At 43.7% G+C, this 20,115-nt stretch overlaps 1 protein-coding gene across 1 annotated transcript; it reads left to right on the top strand.

The window, feature by feature from the left end:
• Positions 1-2,769: 2,769 nt before the first annotated feature.
• Positions 2,770-18,872, top strand: IL1R2 (interleukin 1 receptor, type II). The gene is made up of 9 exons (XM_010575717.1): positions 2,770-2,855; positions 4,531-4,661; positions 4,760-5,018; positions 7,171-7,345; positions 9,313-9,487; positions 10,146-10,211; positions 11,453-11,588; positions 14,011-14,156; positions 15,467-18,872. The coding sequence occupies exons 1-9, from the start codon at positions 2,830-2,832 to the stop codon at positions 15,592-15,594; spliced, it is 1,242 nt and encodes a 413-aa protein (XP_010574019.1). The 5' UTR covers positions 2,770-2,829; the 3' UTR covers positions 15,595-18,872.
• The last annotated feature ends 1,243 nt before the right edge of the window (positions 18,873-20,115 follow it).

Below are 20,115 nucleotides of genomic sequence, written 5' to 3'. Positions count from 1 at the left end.
TCCCTAAAAGAGTGTCTCTCTATATATATAGCTGCTAGACTTGCATATTTCTGTTTATAAATACTCAGTAATAACTGACCACAAAGCGACATGGCCTTCTCAGCAGACAGCTCCTTAAAAAAATATTTGTTCTATCTTTCTTTTCTTCCTGAGTTATTTTAAACCAGACTTTTGCACCTCCAGATATACTATTTTAACTTAAGGTCCTGGTACTGGTGCATGTGATCAGAACATTTTCTGGGTAAAAAAGACAGCCAGGACAGAGCTTTTCTGAAGAAAGCTGATTAAAAGTATTGATCCTTGTTAGGTGTATCTGAGAACTTTAGGCTATGTGGGAACTGCACCGCTGTTCTGTGGTTATTTGGTTTTAGTTTAGTTTTCTAAGGCAGGACAGCATATGTTACTGCACTATAAACTCACTCTGAAGCCTTTAGCCTGCTTCATCTATATTTTCCAAGGGGCTGTGTTCTCCAAGAACCCGGATTTGTAAAAGTGTGATGAAAATTGGTCACTGGTGGTGTGTACAGATGGGAAACCCAAAGCATTGCCTTGTGGAGGGAAGGTCGGGCAGAGCCCCATCCTTACACGTGCTGATGGGCAACGACGAGTTGACCAGTTAGCATCGGCGTAGTTGCGAGCGAGCCCAAGGACGTGCTGTACCTGGCCTAGAAAAAAAACTCCTGGGTGAGGTGGGAGCAGAGGACACGAATTGGGGAGAAGGAAAGGGCTGGAGTGTGGTGGGGAAAGGCCATGAGGGGAGAGCTGACGGGGCTGCAGTGGAAGCGGGGTGTGGGTGTTAATTAAGGGCTTAGGGCTCAGATCTCCAGAAAAGCAAGTGATGCTAGTTCTGCCGCTCATTGAACAGCTTGCAGTCGCGTGGCTTTACTCAGTGAATGCAAGGAACGCGTTTGCAGCAGTTGGTAGGTACGATCTTTTCAAAGACGTCAAACCTAATTTCCTGCAGTTTTGCTCTCCTTGAGTCTGGTAAACGTCTGGGTTATTTGCTGGGAACTTGTCTGGCTCTTGTGACTGGGGTTACCAGTAGAGACTCCCACCTCTATTGCGTAAGTCAGTCATATAGTAATAGCCTGAACTTAGACTTAATCTAACACGGGTCACCCAATCCAACAGCCCTTCTGCCTAGTTGCCATACAGTGAACTGGAAAAGGCAGGACTGAAATAATTTTATAATTCGTGAGGTCAGATTCTCAGAATGAAGTGCAGCGGCTCCAGAAGACCAGTGGTTTCATAGCCCAAATGTGGGAGTTTAGCATCAGTAGAGATGAGAACATATAGTTCTCATAGAACGTATAGTTCTTTTCGCTGAGAAGATGGAGCACCACAGGCAATAACTAACTTTAGTTGCATTATCAGCTTTTCATCTTCACAGATAACAGAACTGCTTAAGGAAAACCAGGCAGCCATGCATGGGGCTGATTGATAGCTTGCCGTGACTGTGTTGATCAGGATATAGAAACTGTAAAGACCATTACAGATTGAAATATGGGGCTTCCTGATTTATTTTTTTTATTATTTACTGAAGTTGTAATGTAGTGGATTTTGCCTGCTCAAAAGAATATGTGCAACCCCAGCATATGACACAACTCCAAAGATTGCAGTATATAATAGATATCATCATCTATATGTTTCTTTCCATAGTAGATGGCAGCATGGTCTCAAAACCTGCTAATTTTTCATCTCAAAGAATATTCTGGGGTCTCTAGTATAACTGATATTAGTTAAAGAAAAAGTTCATGAATTATGTCAGGGTGAAATAAGACCCTTACATGCTTACTGCAATAAACAGCTATGTTGGTTTTATTACTCAGTCATTATTTGATTAGTAGGAGCACCATAAAGCCTGAGCCTTAGGCTAAGACCCCAGTGCTCCAGACCAGGGCTGCTCAGCTGAGGTTTACGAAGTCTGGGGAGGGGAAGGTATTTTACTGAGCTCTGCCAACAGAGACCCGTGTGCTGACCCCAGTGGTGGCAGGTCAGTCGGACACCGCACGCTGCCTTCCCGGGCGAGCAATGGGCCAGCGCAGGACAGCTGCTCTCTGAGGGATCAAGAGGCTGTAAGAAATGCAGGGTTGCCTGCAGGAGCCATCACATGTCAGGACAAGGCACAGGAAAAATTGGCTTGTGGGCCGGTTCCAGACTGAAGCCCGCCACTAGATTGCCCTCTTCTAAACAGGTGGAAGCCAACACTGCCACAATTCATAACCCATTTCTTACCCCTTTTGCTCATGAGCCCGGATGCCATAATCTGCTTATATCTGTTAATTCTTAATACTCCACTGCAAAGACAGCCTTAATGTGAGCTGTGACGCTAAGATGGATGTTATGGAAGGAAAGGGGAATCAACCCATTTGTGATTCACAAGCCATCTGGGAAATCACAAAAGATTTATGTTGTCCATGCAGAACTTGCTAAACCACATTATGTGAAGATTGCAATTATTTAGCTGCTGACTGTGCTGCAGGACACCTTTCGTTGCCCATGAGAATTTTTTATTTGAGGTAGAGCGTGAAATAGTCATGTGAAGATGCGAGTGCATGCAAACTACCGTTCGTCAGAAAAAGGGAAATTTAGTCATATATTTAGCAGTCATTTCCCCTTTTTTGGGAAATCCAAATACATATTTTCTCTCTCTCTGTGTCTCCGTTTCTCTCATCCTCACTCTACGGAAGGAAAGAAAGTTGGTTCTAAAATGTCATTTGGTTCTGACACAAATCTGATTGGGCAATGAGAGATTTCCGCTGTGTGTTGAGCTACCCTATATAAGGTCCTCACTAGCAATTTTCAGTGTTATCTTTTCATGAGAAGATAATGGCTGAAAGACTGCAGAAGCACAGGTAAGTGAATCTGATGAAAAGTTGGCAATTTAAACTTCCCCTAAACCCTCAGATTGTGTAGGGCTTATGGAGATTGCTAGATACTAAAGCAAAGGGACTGGAAAGTGCTGAACAAAATAACCAAGTATTTTCATCAGGCAAAGGATCTAATGAGAAAGAAACTTCCCTGTTACAGGGTATTACGTGTGAGCCCTGGGGCTTATTAATGCCACAGACTAAGCCATTGGCACCTAGTCCAGGTGTAGCCGAGACGGGCTACAGCTCCATGCAAATGTCCTGGAAAACCTTTCAGATCTAGCGGTAGGGGAGACCAGCTGCGGTTAGGAAACAGTATTATTGAGCAAGAGGTTGGCTTTGTGGTGTTGCAGAGATGACAATAAGCTGGAAATAGTTTATTATAGTCAAACTATCAGATGTCAGATAAATATAGCTACTAGAACAGGGAGAAATTTGAATCAAAACCACATTATAAATATGAGCGTGATGGGATACACAGAAGATGCCTGAAGGTGAGTACTTATGAATACGATGGTGTTAGATTGGTAGAAATATGTTTTTCTTTTGGATACAATTTGAAGTAGTTGTCCAATCATTTAATAGTCAGCCTATGGGACAATCATGGTATTAGGCTAAGTTAAATGCATGCAATTTACATTTCTGTATATAAAATGGAAATAGTATGTATCATGTGCATACATGTATTGCACATAAATACCTTACATAGAGCATAAAGCAGTGCCTATATATAGCATGTTTTATGTATTTTTGCCTGCAGTACAGTGAGAAAACACATAATGAATCAACGGAGTAGCAGCCGCTGAAACCTTGTGCAAACCAGAAAGCATTTGGTGATGTACGCAGAAGCTGCCTTGCCCATGCCAGGTCAATACAGATGACAGTTAATGAATGACTGGCAGTGGATAGTTTTGTTTTCCCTTAGCGTCACTGTATCTCATTTTTAGTACAACTTGCTCGGGGTTTTCCTCATCTCTTTTTAGCACAGATGGTAATAGTGTCCACGCTGAAAACTCACTTGCGCACCAACTGCGAGATGGGTGTGCATGCCCTGGGAATCAAAGTTTTCTGTCCCAAGAGAAACATTTGTTGGAGACTTTGAAAGCCTGGCTCTGGTTATAGCAGGGAGTTTGCCTGCAGCCTGATCTATTCTAGCTGGCCTACTGTGGTAGCCACAGTGGATATGATAAAGTGACACAGGATTTAATGAGGTCCACGCAACCTGAAGTGACTGCTTAAGACAGCCGAAGTCTATTTTGCTGCATCTTTGCTCCTGTGTTCACCCAAGCCACTACACTACAGCTGACTGGAAGCGGCTGAGCCGTGCCTCAGTCACATCTTATTGCAAAATAAGCAGAGCTAGATTTTTCCGCCTGTAGCTGTTGCACTGAAAAGCCGTGGGGACAGCAGCATCTTGTGGTATGTTGTTTGCATCTCCTGTGGAGTGGAAGGAAAGGGACAGAAGTGATGCGTTTGTGCCAAGCCAGATGCTCTTGTTCCGCAAGTCAGCCCCCATAAAATAGGGAGGAAAAAGCCTTTCTGCTCACTAAGGGCGAACCAGAGCTCACCAGGTCCTGAGTGAGGAAAAAAGCAGTTAACTCTTAAGTTAACTTTGAGTATTTTCATCATATCTTCTGTCTTGTAATAAACTTCCCTGTAGATTTCAAGACACTTTCTCTCGATCTTCTCCTTCCCATTTCCTCTGGGAAAAAATGCGTGGGCTCTTCTTTGTCCTGGTAGCGTGCACAGCGAGCGCCTCGGCTTTCAGACTCCAGCAAGGCAAAAGCACAGGTAAAAGCATGCTTTTCTTTTTTTCCTTCTGTCTCCCTCTCCCTTATTTTTAATGCGCCTGGCTGACAGTAATGTAAAAATATCTCTGATTTATATAGAAAACTGCCCAGATCACACCGTGTTTTTCAAACACTACTATGAACTGCATGGAGAACCTGTGGTTCTGAAATGCCCTTCCCCCAGATACAAACATTTGGATATTTCTGCCTTGACCCCTAATATCACATGGTATAAAAATGGTTCAAAACCCATGATATCAGGAAGAGATGAAGATCCAAGAGTCTGGGCAAAAGGAGATGCACTCTGGTTTTTACCAGCAATGCTAGAAGACTCAGGAGTATATATCTGCACCAGAAGGTGGGTATTTAAAAGAAAATCCAGTTCACTAACAAGTTGACTATGTCTAAAATACATTAGCTTGATTCTAAACTCCTGTTGTGTTCAGAGCATGTCTGGATAAGATAATTTCTTTATTAGAGAAAAAAATGCGGAAAGTCAGAACTCCTAAATGTATTGTGTGTCTCCTATAGATACATATACGGAAATCTGGATAAATCGTGACACAGTATTGCCACTCTGGCTACGATCTCACGAGGAACATGAGAGCGAGCATTTGTTCTAGCTTATTTATGAGCCAGGCAGGTCTGTGGCAAGCAGGGACATGCTGCAGGCAGGGGATTCTGCAGAACGCAACCCTCCTGTTACAGCTCCAGAGAAGCAAATAGCCTTGCTTGCACTCCAGACTGCTTTACGAAGCATATACCAAGGCTCTGGAGTGCCTTCCTTCTTCCCTCTTCCTTATCCCTGGTGTTTACTTTTCTTCTGCTTCGCATTTTAAACAAGACTTTGATTGCCTTGGTTTTGCTGGAAGACCTGTCATGAGACCTGATGTGTATTTACTAGGCTGGGACCAGACTTGTGATACTGCAGTGGGTTGAGACCTGACCATGTTTTTCTGAGTATCTGACAAGTTTCAAAAGAGGTACCAGGGTCTGGATTTGTGGGGAAATGAGGAAAGCCAAAACGCCTGTCACCATTAGAGCCTGAACTCCAGAAGGTGTCCCAGCTCCTTGTCCCCTGCCAGCTCCTCCTTCCAGTCATCCTCCCAGTAGACCCCTGGCAACTGGCACCTTGCTCTGGGGTCTATAGTGGAAAACATATCCATACATCCCTGGACCTGCCTGTGTAGAGCGCAGTTTCCTTGCTGGCAAGGCACACCTTGTGAGTGACGTGTGTCAGCAGTAGAAGAGGTGGACAGGCAGAACTCAAGTCAATAAATCATGCTCAGCGTATTGGGTCGGCATTTCCGCGTGTCTCAGCAGCAGTTGCAGTGGTGGGGCAGAAGAGAAGACTTTGCTAGTGAGGCCAGAATAACAAAAAGTGGCAAATATTGTCCTAGAGCAGAGAGTAGTTCCCTGAGACCCTGAAGGCTGTTTTTTTAATCTCCTTTCTGGACTATTCTGCCTCAGTTCCTCAACCTATAACACTGCGACAGTGTTATTGACAGCTATAGTAAAATACTGTGAAATCTGCCTGAAAAAGATATGCAAGAGCTGAGTGCATAGCTTCGTCACTAACATTATTACAGGATTGATAAAGTACAAACAAATTGTATTTCCTTTGCAAATCATCCCACAGGGAAGCCACCAGATTTTTTTCAACACTCTGTAAAATGAGGGTAGAAGCAAATTATCACAGATCTCTGCTTCTGCTGAGCAAATATTTTGGATTTAGGGATCTGACCTGTAGGTGACAGGCAGTCACAGTGCCCTAGCAGTAGTGTGAGCTCTTCAGGAGGTTGCAGCCCGGACCCCCTGGCTTTGCTGGTCCCCACAGGGGTCAGGATCAGGCACTGCCCTGGGTGAAGGCATCTCCGAGACAGGCTTTCAGAGGTCGGAAAAGACACAGTTTAAGCACCTATATCCCCCAGTTTGGTCCTCCTTGGGACTGGAAGCGATTGTCACTTGGGGCCAGAAAGTTAAAATTCGTTAAAGATTGCAAAACTTGCAAAGCAGGAATGCCTTCTTTTCTGTGCAAAGTAATATGTACTCACAGAAGTGCCTACTTGTTGTTCAACAGTAACTGCAGATGTGTCTTTATATGTGCTTTAAGTTTTTTATTTCATCGTTAGGTCCCAACCATTAGGGTTTTCACAGTCAAGACCTCTTTCAAGGAAATGACGGAGGGTTCATGACACATCTGCTACTGTTCAGGTGAACATGTTCCCTCTCCTTGCAAAATTAAAATCATGCCGTAGCCTAAGGGTGCGCAGCAAACTTGGTGTACAAAACCAAAAAGACTGGAGCTCCGAGGCAGACATGTGTCAGCATGTTTAGATTGTGCCAAAAAAACAGTACCAGTGATTTTCCAGCATCCCTCCTGCTCTGATCTCAGTCTTGGCCTCTTAGAAACTGCCAAGGAGGGAAACAGAGCCAGGAGGAAACCAAGGGTGTCACCGGAGTTCCCCTTGTCACTGGTGGGTGCTCACCTCTCCCCGCTCTGTCCGTAGGAACTCCTCCTACTGCGCCGAGGTCTCCATCCACCTCACGGTCGTGGAGAAGACAGCTGCTCGGGACATCGCCTATCTCCAGGTCCTCTTCACTTTCACCTCTGGAAAGATCGTTTGCCCTGACCTGTGGGATTTTACACCAAATGGGACAAGCCTGGAGCTCAAGTGGTACAAGGTAGAACTTTCACCTCCTTTTTGGGCAAAGCCTAATCCCAACCTGTTTGTGAAGGCACATATATCTCCACTTTCTGTTTCTCCTGACCATCATGTTGCTAAAGGCACGAGAACAGCATAATATACTGGGAATTTGGGGGCAGATGTATATATTTTAGGAAAGGTTCTCTGGGGTGGACTCAGCACAGGGTGAAGGGCCCCATGTGTTATATGCTCTCACAGGCAGTGTAACTATTTTTAAGGTTAGATTACCTAGCCTGACTCCAGGGTTTGCCACTTCAGATTAGGTCCTTCTCTTCAGTTCTGTGCTTCTTTTTATGGCCCCTCTACTGAATCCCATAAAGTAGGACCGCCCAGTGATGCTTCCACCGCGTGAGCTGTTCAGATGGGGGTAGCATTCATTAATCAACTGGAATACAGCATTTGGAAATACTAGATTCATCACACAATGCTTACAGTGTTCTCTTGCCTGTCCGTGGCTTTTCAAATAGGCAAGCCTGGTTTTGCCTGTAAGGTCAAATATTCTTCACTTGATCATCCTTAGCTGTATAATCTCGCACTGGACAGCGCGGGATTCTTCTTTTATTTTCATAATACCTTGTTTCAGCTTTTATTTACACTCTCACTATGATCATGTGCTCTGCCTCCTGCAGCTATCCTTCTTACCATAGGATGCAGTGCCTATGTTGTGATTGGTACCATATCAGCAAAATGTCTCTGCTCAGGATTCCCTTCAGAAGCAGGCTATTACCCACTTAGATAAGTAAAAGGCTGCCTTCCCACCCCAATATGGTTCTTGTTACAACCATCAGAAAGAGCTAGCCTGCCTTCATGGAGAAGGAACTTCATTGCTCCTAGCAGGGCTCCAACCTGTGTGTGAACAGAGCCTTAGCGATACAGAGCAGGAATTTATCACAGTTTATGAGATCATGTAGGGTAGGTAATATTTCTGTGAAAACCTGCATGATCACTAGTATCTGTCTTTGAAGAATGCCTTAGAATATTACTCTTACGAGGCCATGTATGGAAAGTAATAGTGTTGTGAAAACCTTCATGGTTACTAAGATGGTTTTAGTCTTGGAAGAATGTCTTAGATGATTACTCTTGAAAGGACTCAGGAAAGAGCCTGTTATATTTTCTTCCATCTTAAAATATGTACTTTATTGAAAAGCTATACACACACACTGTAGATAGATAGATTAAAATAGCAATTCTTCACACTTCATATCGTGCCTCTGTCCTGGTTTCAGCTGGGATAGAGTTAACTGTCTTCCTAGTAGCTGGTACAGTGCCATGTTTTGAGTTCAGTATGTGAAGAATGTTGATAACACTGATGTTTTCAGTTGTTGCTCAGTAGTGTTTAGATTAGAGTCAAGGATTTTTCAGCTTCTCATGCCCAGCCAGGGCACCTGACCCAAACTGGCCGACAGTGTATTCCATACCATGTGATGTCCCATCTAGTTTAGGAACTGGGAAGTGGGGGGCACGGATTTTCGCCGCTTGGGGACTGGCTGGGTGTCGGTCGGCGGGTGGTGAGCAATTGCCCTGCGCATCATTTGTACATTTCAATCCTTTTATTACTACTGTTGTCATTTTATTAGTGTTATCATTATCATTATTAGTTTCTTCTTTTCTGTTCTATTAAACCGTTCTTATCTCAACCCAGGAGTTTTACTTCTTTTCCTGATTTTCTCCCCCATCCCACCGGATGGGGGGGGAGTGAATGAGTGGCTGCGTGGTGCTTAGTTGCTGGCTGGGGTTAAACCACGACAGCCTCAGAGCATTTTAGAGACAGATACACATTTGAAGAACTTGCCCTTTGGTGGGAAAGTGGAACTGCTCAGATTTCCCAGTGATAAGTGAACTTTTAACAACAGAGACACAGGGATAGGTACTTTTGTCTGGAAGTTACACGGGGTGTAACTACACGTATCTGAGCCATAACACCAGCTGCTGTCCTTTCTCCAGGATGCTCTGCCTTTGGAAGATGACCATGAAAAATTCCTAATTCTGAAAGGTTCGACTTATCTGACCATGACTTCTGTACTACCAACAGACGCTGGCTATTACACCTGCAAGATGCCATTTCCATTCGAAGGTGTAACGCATGAAATCACCAGAACAATTCGGCTGGAGACCGTTGGTAAATATTGACCCCTTAAAACATTACAGCACTTAAGGAAAATCTCTTTTTTTAACACAACTCTGGGGACGAACTCCTGCTCGGCCTCGCAGCCCTGCCAAGACAAGCGGGACACCGTGGGTGCTTGCTTTGGCACCGATGAGTTTCCCACAGCCCCTGGCAGGGTTTCCTCCGGCTGGGCACTGGTGTCCACTGGTGGAAGTGGCTTTGGAAATGTGAACACCTCGCTGGCATAGGAGTGTAATTGTGGGTCCCCTGCAGAGCCATTCTCCGGTTAAGTTTGTGGCTTTTCTGTTTTTTTGCAAGTGTGAAATGGGTGTGCAAGGATCTCGGCACTCACTGTGCATAAAAAGAGCTGTGCTTAGTGCCTAATGTTGCTGTTGCTTCCCCAAAACCCTCGCTCGCCTGCCGTGAATGCCTCACGGTGCAGCTTTCAGGACGGAGATGTCAGCTTGATCCTATCCATCTCCACAAACACAGGCCTCGGGGCTTGAAATTGGAATTCCTCTCTTTGCCAGTGGGTTTAATAATCAAATGCTTTCCTGGGACATGAAAGATGTTGAGCAAAGTGGCACGTTTCTGTCCATAGTTGTTCTGGAGCAATGCCCAAATTTTCTATTGTGCTAGCACTGACTCTCTGTTCTCTTTCTCTCTCCAGAACAAGAAAAGAGAATTACCCCAATAATTGTGTATCCAACACAAAAGACGACATCAGCTGCTCTCGGTAAGGCCCAACATTCTTTTTGGAAATATCTAACCAGGCAAAAATGAAAGCAGGTCCTCTTATGGTGTAATTTGTTGGCATAAATTGTTGTAGTTCTTTTGATCTCAATTATATTAGCTGAGGGTCAGTGCTGGAGTAGTTTTTGCATCTTACTGTCTACAACTAGATGCTGTCTTCCACGTAGGAGAAGCTGTAGAAATGCAGTAGATTTTAGTCACTAACAAAGCAAGAAAAGCATGTTTGTACCCTTAGATCAGCTACTCAGAGTCCCCCTTCCCTAAGAACTATTCGTTTTCAGTATTCCCTCAAACTGGTCTAGGTTATCTGGTGGTTTTGAATGAGCCATCTAGATCTTTTGGGAGGAGACATTTTTTCACTGCTTTTTACTGTTTGAACTAGACAGCTGTTGTTAGTTAGAAAGTACCTTGACAGGATCTCTGTTTGTCTTTGAAGATTATATTATGACAATAAAATTCTGCTGCACTTCCTCTTAGAAAATGCCAGGTGTATTTTACACTAAGCTTTTTAAACTTGGATACTATACACACAGCTGTGTCCTATGGTGTCTTAGTTTTCCCTGCCACTTTTCCTTCCATCAGCATAGGACTACCAAGTCTTTTTTTTTTCCCTGTCTAGCTCCATGGAGTGTTTTATATCCCTTTTATCACCATCTGCACAGATATAGTAATAAAGCTGTATGCATTATTGAGCCCTGCATTTTCCATATAATATAGATACACACCAGTCTGAAGGCTCTTTATCCCTAGCTCTGAGTTACAGTAATTATAGCAAAATTTCTGAATTTTTGCACAATCACTTTATCTCTGGAGGTCCCACCTTGAGCCGAATGCCCTTGCCCAAAGCACCTCTGAGTGGAGCTACACTGCTGGTTAAGCTCCAGAGTGGTAAATCACACCATGCCCTTTGGGCTGCAGTACGTCAGAAGGAGCAAGGCCACAAGAACACAGCTTTGCCTCCTGAGGAATGTGTCTAGTGCAAGAGTTGCTAACTGTTGCAATGGGAAAATAATTTGGTTAGCAGCGGGAAGGACTGCCAAACTGAAGGGTCTTGCTGCCAAGGAGTAGGGGATCAAAAACGATCTGGGACTTCAGTTTTGGATGCAGTGGTGCTTGACGTGTGTGGGAACGTGATCTTCCACTGGAGATGTTGGTTTTCACCAAGGGAAAGAGTAGTTCTTCACATGTATCCAAATGGATTTTTAATCTTTCTTTTACTAACAGGCTCCAGGATGACTCTCTCATGCAAAGTGTTTGTTGGACTGAGCAGCCACGTCAATACCGATGTGGAATGGCTAGCAAATGACACTGCCGTCGATGTGGTTTACAAGCAAAGCAGAATTACAGAGGGAGAACGACAGTAAGTCTGGCTGAAAGTGTTTCCTTGTGCTTGTTGGGTTAGCCTGCAGTGTTACAGGGGCTCTCAGTGCAGCTGAATGCCAGGTAATGAAAGGGGATATGGACAGATCTGAAGTAAAGGTGAGAGCTGAAAAAAAAACCAGGCAGGCAAGCAAAAAAAACCCCAAATCCAACCCAGGAAGGGTGAAATAAATTCTTTATCTCTGGTGTTTATTCATGGTATACTGCGAATGAGCCAACTTTGAGGCTTAAACTTGAAGCACACTTTCATGAGCAGCTGAGCTGATGTGAGAGCTGACTGCAGTGGAAAACAGCGGGGCTTGATCCTTCCCAGTGCTTCTCTTACCTCTCTCCTTGCCCCATGCCAGTGGAATGGCACCATCCTCTCCCTGACATTCATGAGGTTCTCTGAACACACTGAGACAACAGAAAACTATCCAGTGGTTTGGGTTTGTTGTTTGTTTTTTTTAAAAAAAATACCATTGTTTTCCCCCTTAGGCTTGTTTTTTTCCACATTAGTGAGTTAAACTGACTCACAGAGACGCCCAGTGAGCGCTAGAGCTGGCGCCAGGGAAGCATTTGGCGGGGGCGATGCTGGTGGGAGCGAGAAGCAGGATGTTCCGCATCCTCTTGCCCTGATCCGTTGTCTCTCCCAGTCTTACGGAGCCTTCTCTCAGCTGCCTCATAGCTGTATGCCTCAAGGCTTTTCCCGCTAGGAAAGGTGGGAAAAAGATCTGCTTTCTGTACCTGTGACATGTCACCTGAGCAGCACTAACTCACTACGTTCAGGCATGCTTCTAGTGCTTCGCAGGTGTGAGGTAAACCTACTGACTGAAATCTCGTCATTGAGGTCCAAGTCGGCGTGTTTTATCTCTCATTTAATGAAGCTGAGAGTGTCCACAAAGATCATCACCCTCACCTGGGTCACGGTGGCTCTGCCTGTACTGGTGGACAGAGCCGGGAAGTTGCTGGGCTCTGGGATGCCATTGCCTCTGCTGTTAATGGTTAAACTGGTCACTTAGCAGCTAGCACCTTCCCAAAGAGCTCCTGGCTATCAATTAGGATTTAGTATGGGGCAGGCACCAATCCCCACAGAGTTTGGGGATGTGACATCCCTATTTTGAGGGACAAGAGTGTTTAACAGTTGTGGATGTGAGCCGGTTTGGGCCATTTGTGGCCATCAGTGCCAGGTAGCAACCTGGCCATATTTGGTTTATTGCACAGCTGCAGCCAGAGGTACATGGTAACTCAGATGTATGCACAAGCCCTTCTGTGTTTTCACGTTCCCCACAGCATGATTGAGACCATTAATTTATAATGTTGTTTACATGGATAAGTGACAGCGCGTTAACCCTGTGGTCAGGAGCCATAAAATGTACGGTGGCTATAGTCTCTGCAGGCTTTAGAGTAGAGCAGCATGTGTACTTTCTTACTTGGACTTTAAAAATTATTTTTATTATTACTATCATAATTACTGTTATATATTATTATACAATTGCACAAGGACAGGGACCATGCCAGCTAGGGCTCACGCAGAGCCCACGGTGTGTGGGACACCCCAGTTCTGCTGGAAGCCCTCAGAATGGCAGCAAGGCAAAACAGGCCAAATGCCACCAGGAAAACAAATTCCCTGTAGAAATCTCTGGCAAAGCACCCACCGCTGTGTTGCTGCCTTCCTGCAGTACAGTCCCGGGAGGAGGGCACAGAGAATTCCGCTGCCGCAGCGCATAGCAGACTCATGAGCAGATCATTAAAGAGCAGCTGGACAACTTCTCCAGCAATGACTAAAAGATGTCAAGAGACAATGTGACTGCAGCTAGAAAACCACTTTTAAATAGTTGGACTGATGAAACAATTAGATAGATTGATATTAGCTGGAAACTTCCTAGACAGTTTCTTGTCTTGAGCTCTTGGCTTTGGGCAGATGATAGACAGTTTGCTGAGTGAGCATTTGCAGGGTTATGTTCTTCATATGTCCTCTTCCAGCTGATAGTAAGAATGAATCTTAGAAATTAATAGGTGGTCAGAGAGAAGGAATTCGGTCCTTCCACAATGCTGTGTAGAGAGCTCAAAGATATACAGAATTCTGCTTGCCTTTCTTCCCTCCTTTTTCTTTATTTTTGCAAGACCAATCTAGATGTTTTTTTCCTGGAAGATTCAAGAAGTGCAGGATGGGTACTGACTTCTGAGACTCAAATAGTTGGCACAACTGGGCTGGAAGTTGGCACAAGCGGGCAAAAGTGGGCGAAAGCGGGCGAAAGCAGGCAAAAGCTGGAAGATGCAGGTGTCCTCTAATGCTGAGGGGCTAGTTCAGAAATGAGCAAATATCCAATGTATTTTCTTGCAACATGCTGTTAGAATGAACACATCAAATAGAGAAAAGCCAGCTTATAATAGGATTTAACATTAATTTTTTCTTTCAGAGAAATTGTAGAAAATGGTGAAAACTTCATTGAAGTGCCACTGATTTTTCATTCTGTTGAAGAAGTGGATTTTTACACAGACTTTACGTGTCTGGCACAGAACAGATATGGCTACCAAGTACTGCCAACAAGGGTCAAGCAGGAAGGTAACTAGTTTGACTGCTTATTTGGGATAATTGTTATCATTATTCTAATGCTAAATTATCATCCCAGCCTTTTATACTGTCAAAGGTAGTATTGGGATGAATTATTGCCTGGGGAAAAACTGGTTGCCTCTTTCACCTGTAGACTTTGGAATAGCGTGTTCACAAATACACTTTCTGTGGGTCAGTCACTGACATTTTCTGCAGGGATAGGGATCTGTGCTGGTATATCTGTTCATTGGATACGGCTCCAATTTAGATACACGTTGTGAAATCATGGCTCCAGTGAGACTACTGGCAAACTCCCATTGGGTGCAGCAGGGCCAGATCTCCTCCAGTCCCTCAACAAGTAGTGAAAAAAAAAAAAGAAGACAATAGCAGAATAAAGATCAGAGTGTTCCTTCTCCTCATGCACAGACTGCCACCAAAATAACAAGAAGTGTAAATTACGATGGGTGTTGTTATTTTGGCTCCTAGTGATGGGAAGAGAAGCCCTAAGCTCAGTGCAATTAATGTTGCAGTGTGATAGACCATTGGCCAAGAACCAGCTGTAAAAACAATGTGAAGCGATGCTAATTGTTTCTTTGCATGATGTTGATGAATCACCAAAGCTTGCTCACACTGTCTTAGAAAGGCATATGAACATTTGCAGTCTTCATTATGAGTTATAACTCATGACTCACTCCAGCATCCCATGATGAGGGATTTGTACTTGTTTGCTAGATGATGTGCTGCCCTTGTCTTCCGTGAGCTACACAGGTATTACTACAGGGGAGGCAATCCGTGGACCGATATAGGCTGGAATAATCCAAAATGGTCTGGGCAGACACTGGTCTTGGAAATTAGCTGTATTTGGGGAAAAAGCTCAGAGTCTTGGCTTGATCATTAGCAATTTATGGGCTGCTCTGTATGAGAAAATTATTCACAGAGCTTGAGGGTGGACTAGCTGTTTTGTACTCCCTCTCCACATGGTGCTTTTATTTCCTGCTTGGAGTGTCTCTGCTCCCACCAAATTAAGACAGAAAGCACATAGTCACTCTGAGCCAGGGTTGGGAAGAGCCATGTGTGTGCAAAAAGATGGAACTTTAAATTCTTAACCTCTATTGTTTTCCAGTTCTTTCTCCCCTCTTCGTAAACCCATTTCCCAGAACGCTCAATCAATAGGCCTCTTCCTTTCACAGGTGATCAACCCTGCTGGAAGGTTAACTTGCAGACATCCTTTTTATTGTCATTTCTCCTCTTCCTCCTTGAACTTAGAGAACTATCTTCCTGGGAGGTTTTTTTGAAAATATTTCATTTCTTTACTTTTCCAGCTGTCGGCTTGTCCTGGTACGCTGCAATGATTCCCGTTGCATTGGCCTGCGTGATCATGGGAGGGATATGCATACACAAGTGCTGGAAGCGGAGAGCTGATAAAGGATACACAATAGCAAAGGTTTAAAATCTGCTTTATTTTCCAACCGCCAACAGAACAAAAAATCATCCTGGCTATCTTTCACGTGAGACACAGAGAGACATTTCAGACCAGACACACTGCTTTCCCAACAGATGGATATGTATCGGCTATTTTCCTCTTCTCCAAGTCTTCTACGATCTGATGAAGTTATAAATTTAAATTTGCATTTTTATGCTGCCTAGATGCAGGAAACCTGCTTCTATTCTTTTGCAGCTAGGGTGCAATCTGTAGCATGTTGGAACACAGAATACCAGGAACATGCCCTGGATATCGGAAGGGTAGGGAAAGGAAGGTGCTCTCCCCTGTCGTAATTCCAATAGTCTCATTGTTTAAAAAAAAAAAAGGAAAAGAAAACCCCTAAAATCTAAAAATCAGAAGCTAAGAAAGGTTGCTACAGAAGGACTATTCCACACGAGAGTGAAAATGCAGTTTTCTTATGCATCCAAACCCATTTTATTTTACTTCAGTCTAAAAAGAGCCATTTTTTTCCCTCTTCCAGAGCCAAATACAGTTGTCATGGCAACTGTATATGTACGACCTTCTCCACAGAAAATCTAAATTTTTTCACCATTTGGATTACTCTTTGCTTAAATAGACTGTCTCAGAATATCAGTCGCCAAGAGATAACTACAACAGCATAAGAGATAATTGTACACTGGAGAATTCAGTTCTGTTTTATCTACCAATATCTCATAGCTAGAGATTCATAGGCAGCTGTAATATGTTGTTATCTTTGCCAAGAAAAGAATGTGGAGGGATGTTTTAGTGTTTTGAGAGTCATTTGACTAATACAAAGTTTTATTCCTGGAAGTGATTTGACAGATTACCAGTAATAATGTACAGTCTTGCCCTTCTGTGCTTCTAACTCTTTCATGACTGGCCTGATTCTCCTCTCTGAAATGAGTATAAAAGTCTGCCATAGATTCCCATAACGAATGAGTCTGCACCAGTCTAAAGCTGGTGCAGCTTCAGGAACCTTGTGTCCTTTATACTGAAGTATGCAAATCGATTACTCATGATGCAAAATGCTGCCCATAAAGCTAACTGGATTCCAGTCTTGACATAAATCAGAAGGGAGCAATAAATAATCAATGACCATGTTGTGTTTCGAGGATCAGAATGAGTAGAATGATTTTGTTACTTCCTCTTCCGAGAGATAACACTTATGATAGCCGAGAAATAGTTCCATCGTGTATAATATGTATTAACTTCATCTGTATGGCAGGGGAAGAGATCCAGCCTTAAGGTCTAGATTTTTACAGACCCATAACTGACACATAACTCTCACAGACACTGAAGATAAAGATTTTTGTTCAGGTGAATCAGCCCAGAGTTTTTTCAAACTCTGTAGGATAAAAAATAATCAGCAAAAATGTTGGCTCCGAAGAAACAAATTGTAAAGTAAGAATGTTAGAACTGCACGTGGTCCCACAAACTGGGGAAATGAACAATTCGCATCCATCTGGGAGAGGCCGTAACCTAATTCCTTTCCACCACCACTTATAGATGGTTCTGATTTTAGCCCAATAAATATCTGGAAGGATTTTAAAGACTAGGATGTGACTTGAATTGAGAAACTCTTCAATCTATTAGCAAGAACCTTCACATTTTATGAGATTTAAGCCAAAGTCTCCCTTTAAGTATTCTGAATGTTCGCTGTGAAGATGCAGGCACAGGGATTAGATTTCTGACAGTCTGGGTCAATGGCAACCAAAGAAGACCACAGGACTTACTGTTTCCAAGTGCAGCATGTTAAAGTTGATGATAAAGAATACATATGTTTTATGGGCAGATGGGAAAAAGGTGGCTGCAAGCGTCCACTTGGATATCTGTTCTTTGAAGGAAGAAAACTATAGATGAACTGACCATTGCTGGAAGGAACATAAAAGTTTTAGGTACATCAGGAATGCTCATTTTTATCAAGCAATTCTAGTCTGTAGCGAGAGAACAAATTAGGTTTGCCAATAAGTGTAACCTTTCAAAATATGATTTGTTCTTCCTATCCATCTGTATCCTCCAAAAGTAGTGTGATAACACATCTGGCTGTAGGCGCGGGGCTGGATTTCACTAAGTAGTGGAAAAAGAAGCAGAACTTTTGGTATATGGAGTGTCGGTGCCATAAAAAAGTTAAATACCTCAGATCCTCCTCCAAACTAGAGAAGGAGAAAGAAATGTAAATGTGAGATAAAAATTAGGCATACAGAGAACTGATGTTACATACTCAGTGGTGTCTTGAATGCAAGGGGAATGTAAAGAAACAAAAGTTTATCTTTTATGAAGTGCTGTTTGCTTCTCTGACTACTGGTACAGTAATATTCTGAAGGCTTTCCTCATAGGTAGACTTGTTCAAGTGAACTAGATAGTGTAAATGTTTTACAGGTAGACTTGAACAAGTGACCGACATAATGTAAATATTTTACATTGATTTGTATTGTTATAAACAGGGGTAACACGGTCTATGTTGGTTTTGAAAATGTTATGTGAAAAAAGGAAGAAAAAAAAAAAGCAAACCAAAGTGCTGGTGCGTGAGTTGGGTGGGAAGGGAGATGTGAGATGGCTCTTTGGGGGTAGCAGCTCTTTCCCGGAGAGGTGTGATTTTTCCAGTGCTCTGCTTCAGAGGGGCTCGTCCCCTGGGGGCACAGTGACCCCCGCTCTGTCTTCAGCCACTTCTGCTCTCACCCTGTGGCTGAGCCTGGTCACACCAAAGGGGGACCAAATCCTGATGGGCCAAGCTCCTTTCTTGACTGCCACCACGTTCATGGCTGTCCTTGCTCTGCAGTCCCCCGGGCTCACTCTGGGCAGGTGGTGCTGGGTGAACTTTGCCTACCAGCTGTTGAAGTATCGTGTTCTCCCACTGACTTCTCTGGGGAAACTTCTGGAACTGTAGGTGAACACGGATTGTCGCTGTGGGGATGTGAATTTAGTGTGTGCTCCCCAGGCGGGGAGATCTGTCTTATTCAGCTTCCCAAAAGCAAAAATTTTGTCCCCTCCTTTTTTTCAGTCAAAATTAGAGAACTCCAGTTGTCACTGTACTTGAGGTAGGTCCATCCCAGGGAGTTCAGAGTCATTAGCTTCAATGTACTTTGAGGAGAAAATGTCCTGAATCTCAAGGCAAACTGAGACTGAGGACTTGTACTGGTTTATAATCAGGCCTGAAAAGAAATACAGTATCAGGGATTCAGGGCTCTGCACCACAGTGTTTCTCTTCAGAAAAATTAATCATAGAATCATAGAATCGTTTAGGTTGGAAAAGACCTTTAAGAACATCGAGTCCAACTGTCAACCCAACACCACCGTGCCCACTAAACCATGCCCTGAAGTGCCACATGTACGTGTTTTTTGAACACCTCCAGGGATGGTGACTCCACCACTTCCCTGGGCAGCCTGTTCCAACACCTGACAACCTTTTCAGTAAAGAATTTTTTTCTAATATCCAATCTAATGATGTAAGGAGGACAAGGCCACCTCATTCCTGGGACTGTGTGGGTTTACAGTATTTGCATCTATCTGCAACAACTTCAAAGGCACACCTACAGAGGGGAGGAGACTGGTGTCCCATGGTCTTGGCATGAGTTAGCATCCAGGACAGAGGCTGCTCCTGAAAAAGTAGTTCTTCTCGGTAAACATGAGTTCAGATAACAATTATTTTCTTGTTTTACTCAGCATAGATGAACTTGATGTCAGCTATCCATCTATATAGGCAGCATAAGTAATGTTTGGCCCGAGTACCACCTGAAAAAAAGTAAATGTATTTTGGAGAGCACAAAATAATTAGATCTGCTGGTTCCCAAACAAAACCTTTAAATAAATGTGGGAGCAAATGGAAATAAGAATTGGATCTGTGCACAGAGCTGATCTTGGCAGATCAAGATAAGAAGGTAAAATTTTTTTTATTCTAGTAGCTGGGGAGGGAAGTTGTGTGTGCAGGAGGATAAGAAACATGTGAAATACCATTGCCGGGAATAATGCTTTAAGTATGAGAATAGCTGGTGAAAGCGTTTGATGATTATTGTGACTCAAGTCTGCAAAGCAAGAGGCCCAGGAGAGCAAAACAAAGTAGGGAATAGGTCTTATGTTTTGGAGCTGAGAACTCCCTGTCCACTCATAACCATGGAATTGCTAAAGATAGCCTAGGGTGGGGTACCTCTCATCCAGCCTTCACGCAGCCGAAGGGAATACAGCTGGTCCAAGCTAGCCATTGATGTTTCCGCTCTGCTCAGTGGAGAAAGAGTTATCTCTGGTGCCTAAAGTAAATGGGATGAATTGCCCTCTAGGGGTGCTTGTCTTTTTCCACCAGTTTAAGACAAAGCAAAATGAATCCACCCTGGATTACAGGAACGATTGGTTGCGGACCACTGGATTTCAGGTTATCGGAGAGGTTATAAAAAGAAAGGGACTTAAGCCCAGAGATACCCTTTCATGTAGTCGAAGCTGCTGGGCTTTCTTGGGAAATTACTTTAATGCTGGCAGCTCCCTGTGCGGAGCAAGGGGACAGGCTCACGCTAA

This window comes from Haliaeetus leucocephalus, unplaced genomic scaffold (assembly GCF_000737465.1).
Source record: "Haliaeetus leucocephalus isolate CR32 unplaced genomic scaffold, Haliaeetus_leucocephalus-4.0 Scaffold495, whole genome shotgun sequence".
Lineage (NCBI taxonomy): Eukaryota > Metazoa > Chordata > Aves > Accipitriformes > Accipitridae > Haliaeetus > Haliaeetus leucocephalus.
Note: the sequence above shows the minus strand (reverse complement) of the source record. Positions and strands in the feature narration are given on the sequence as shown.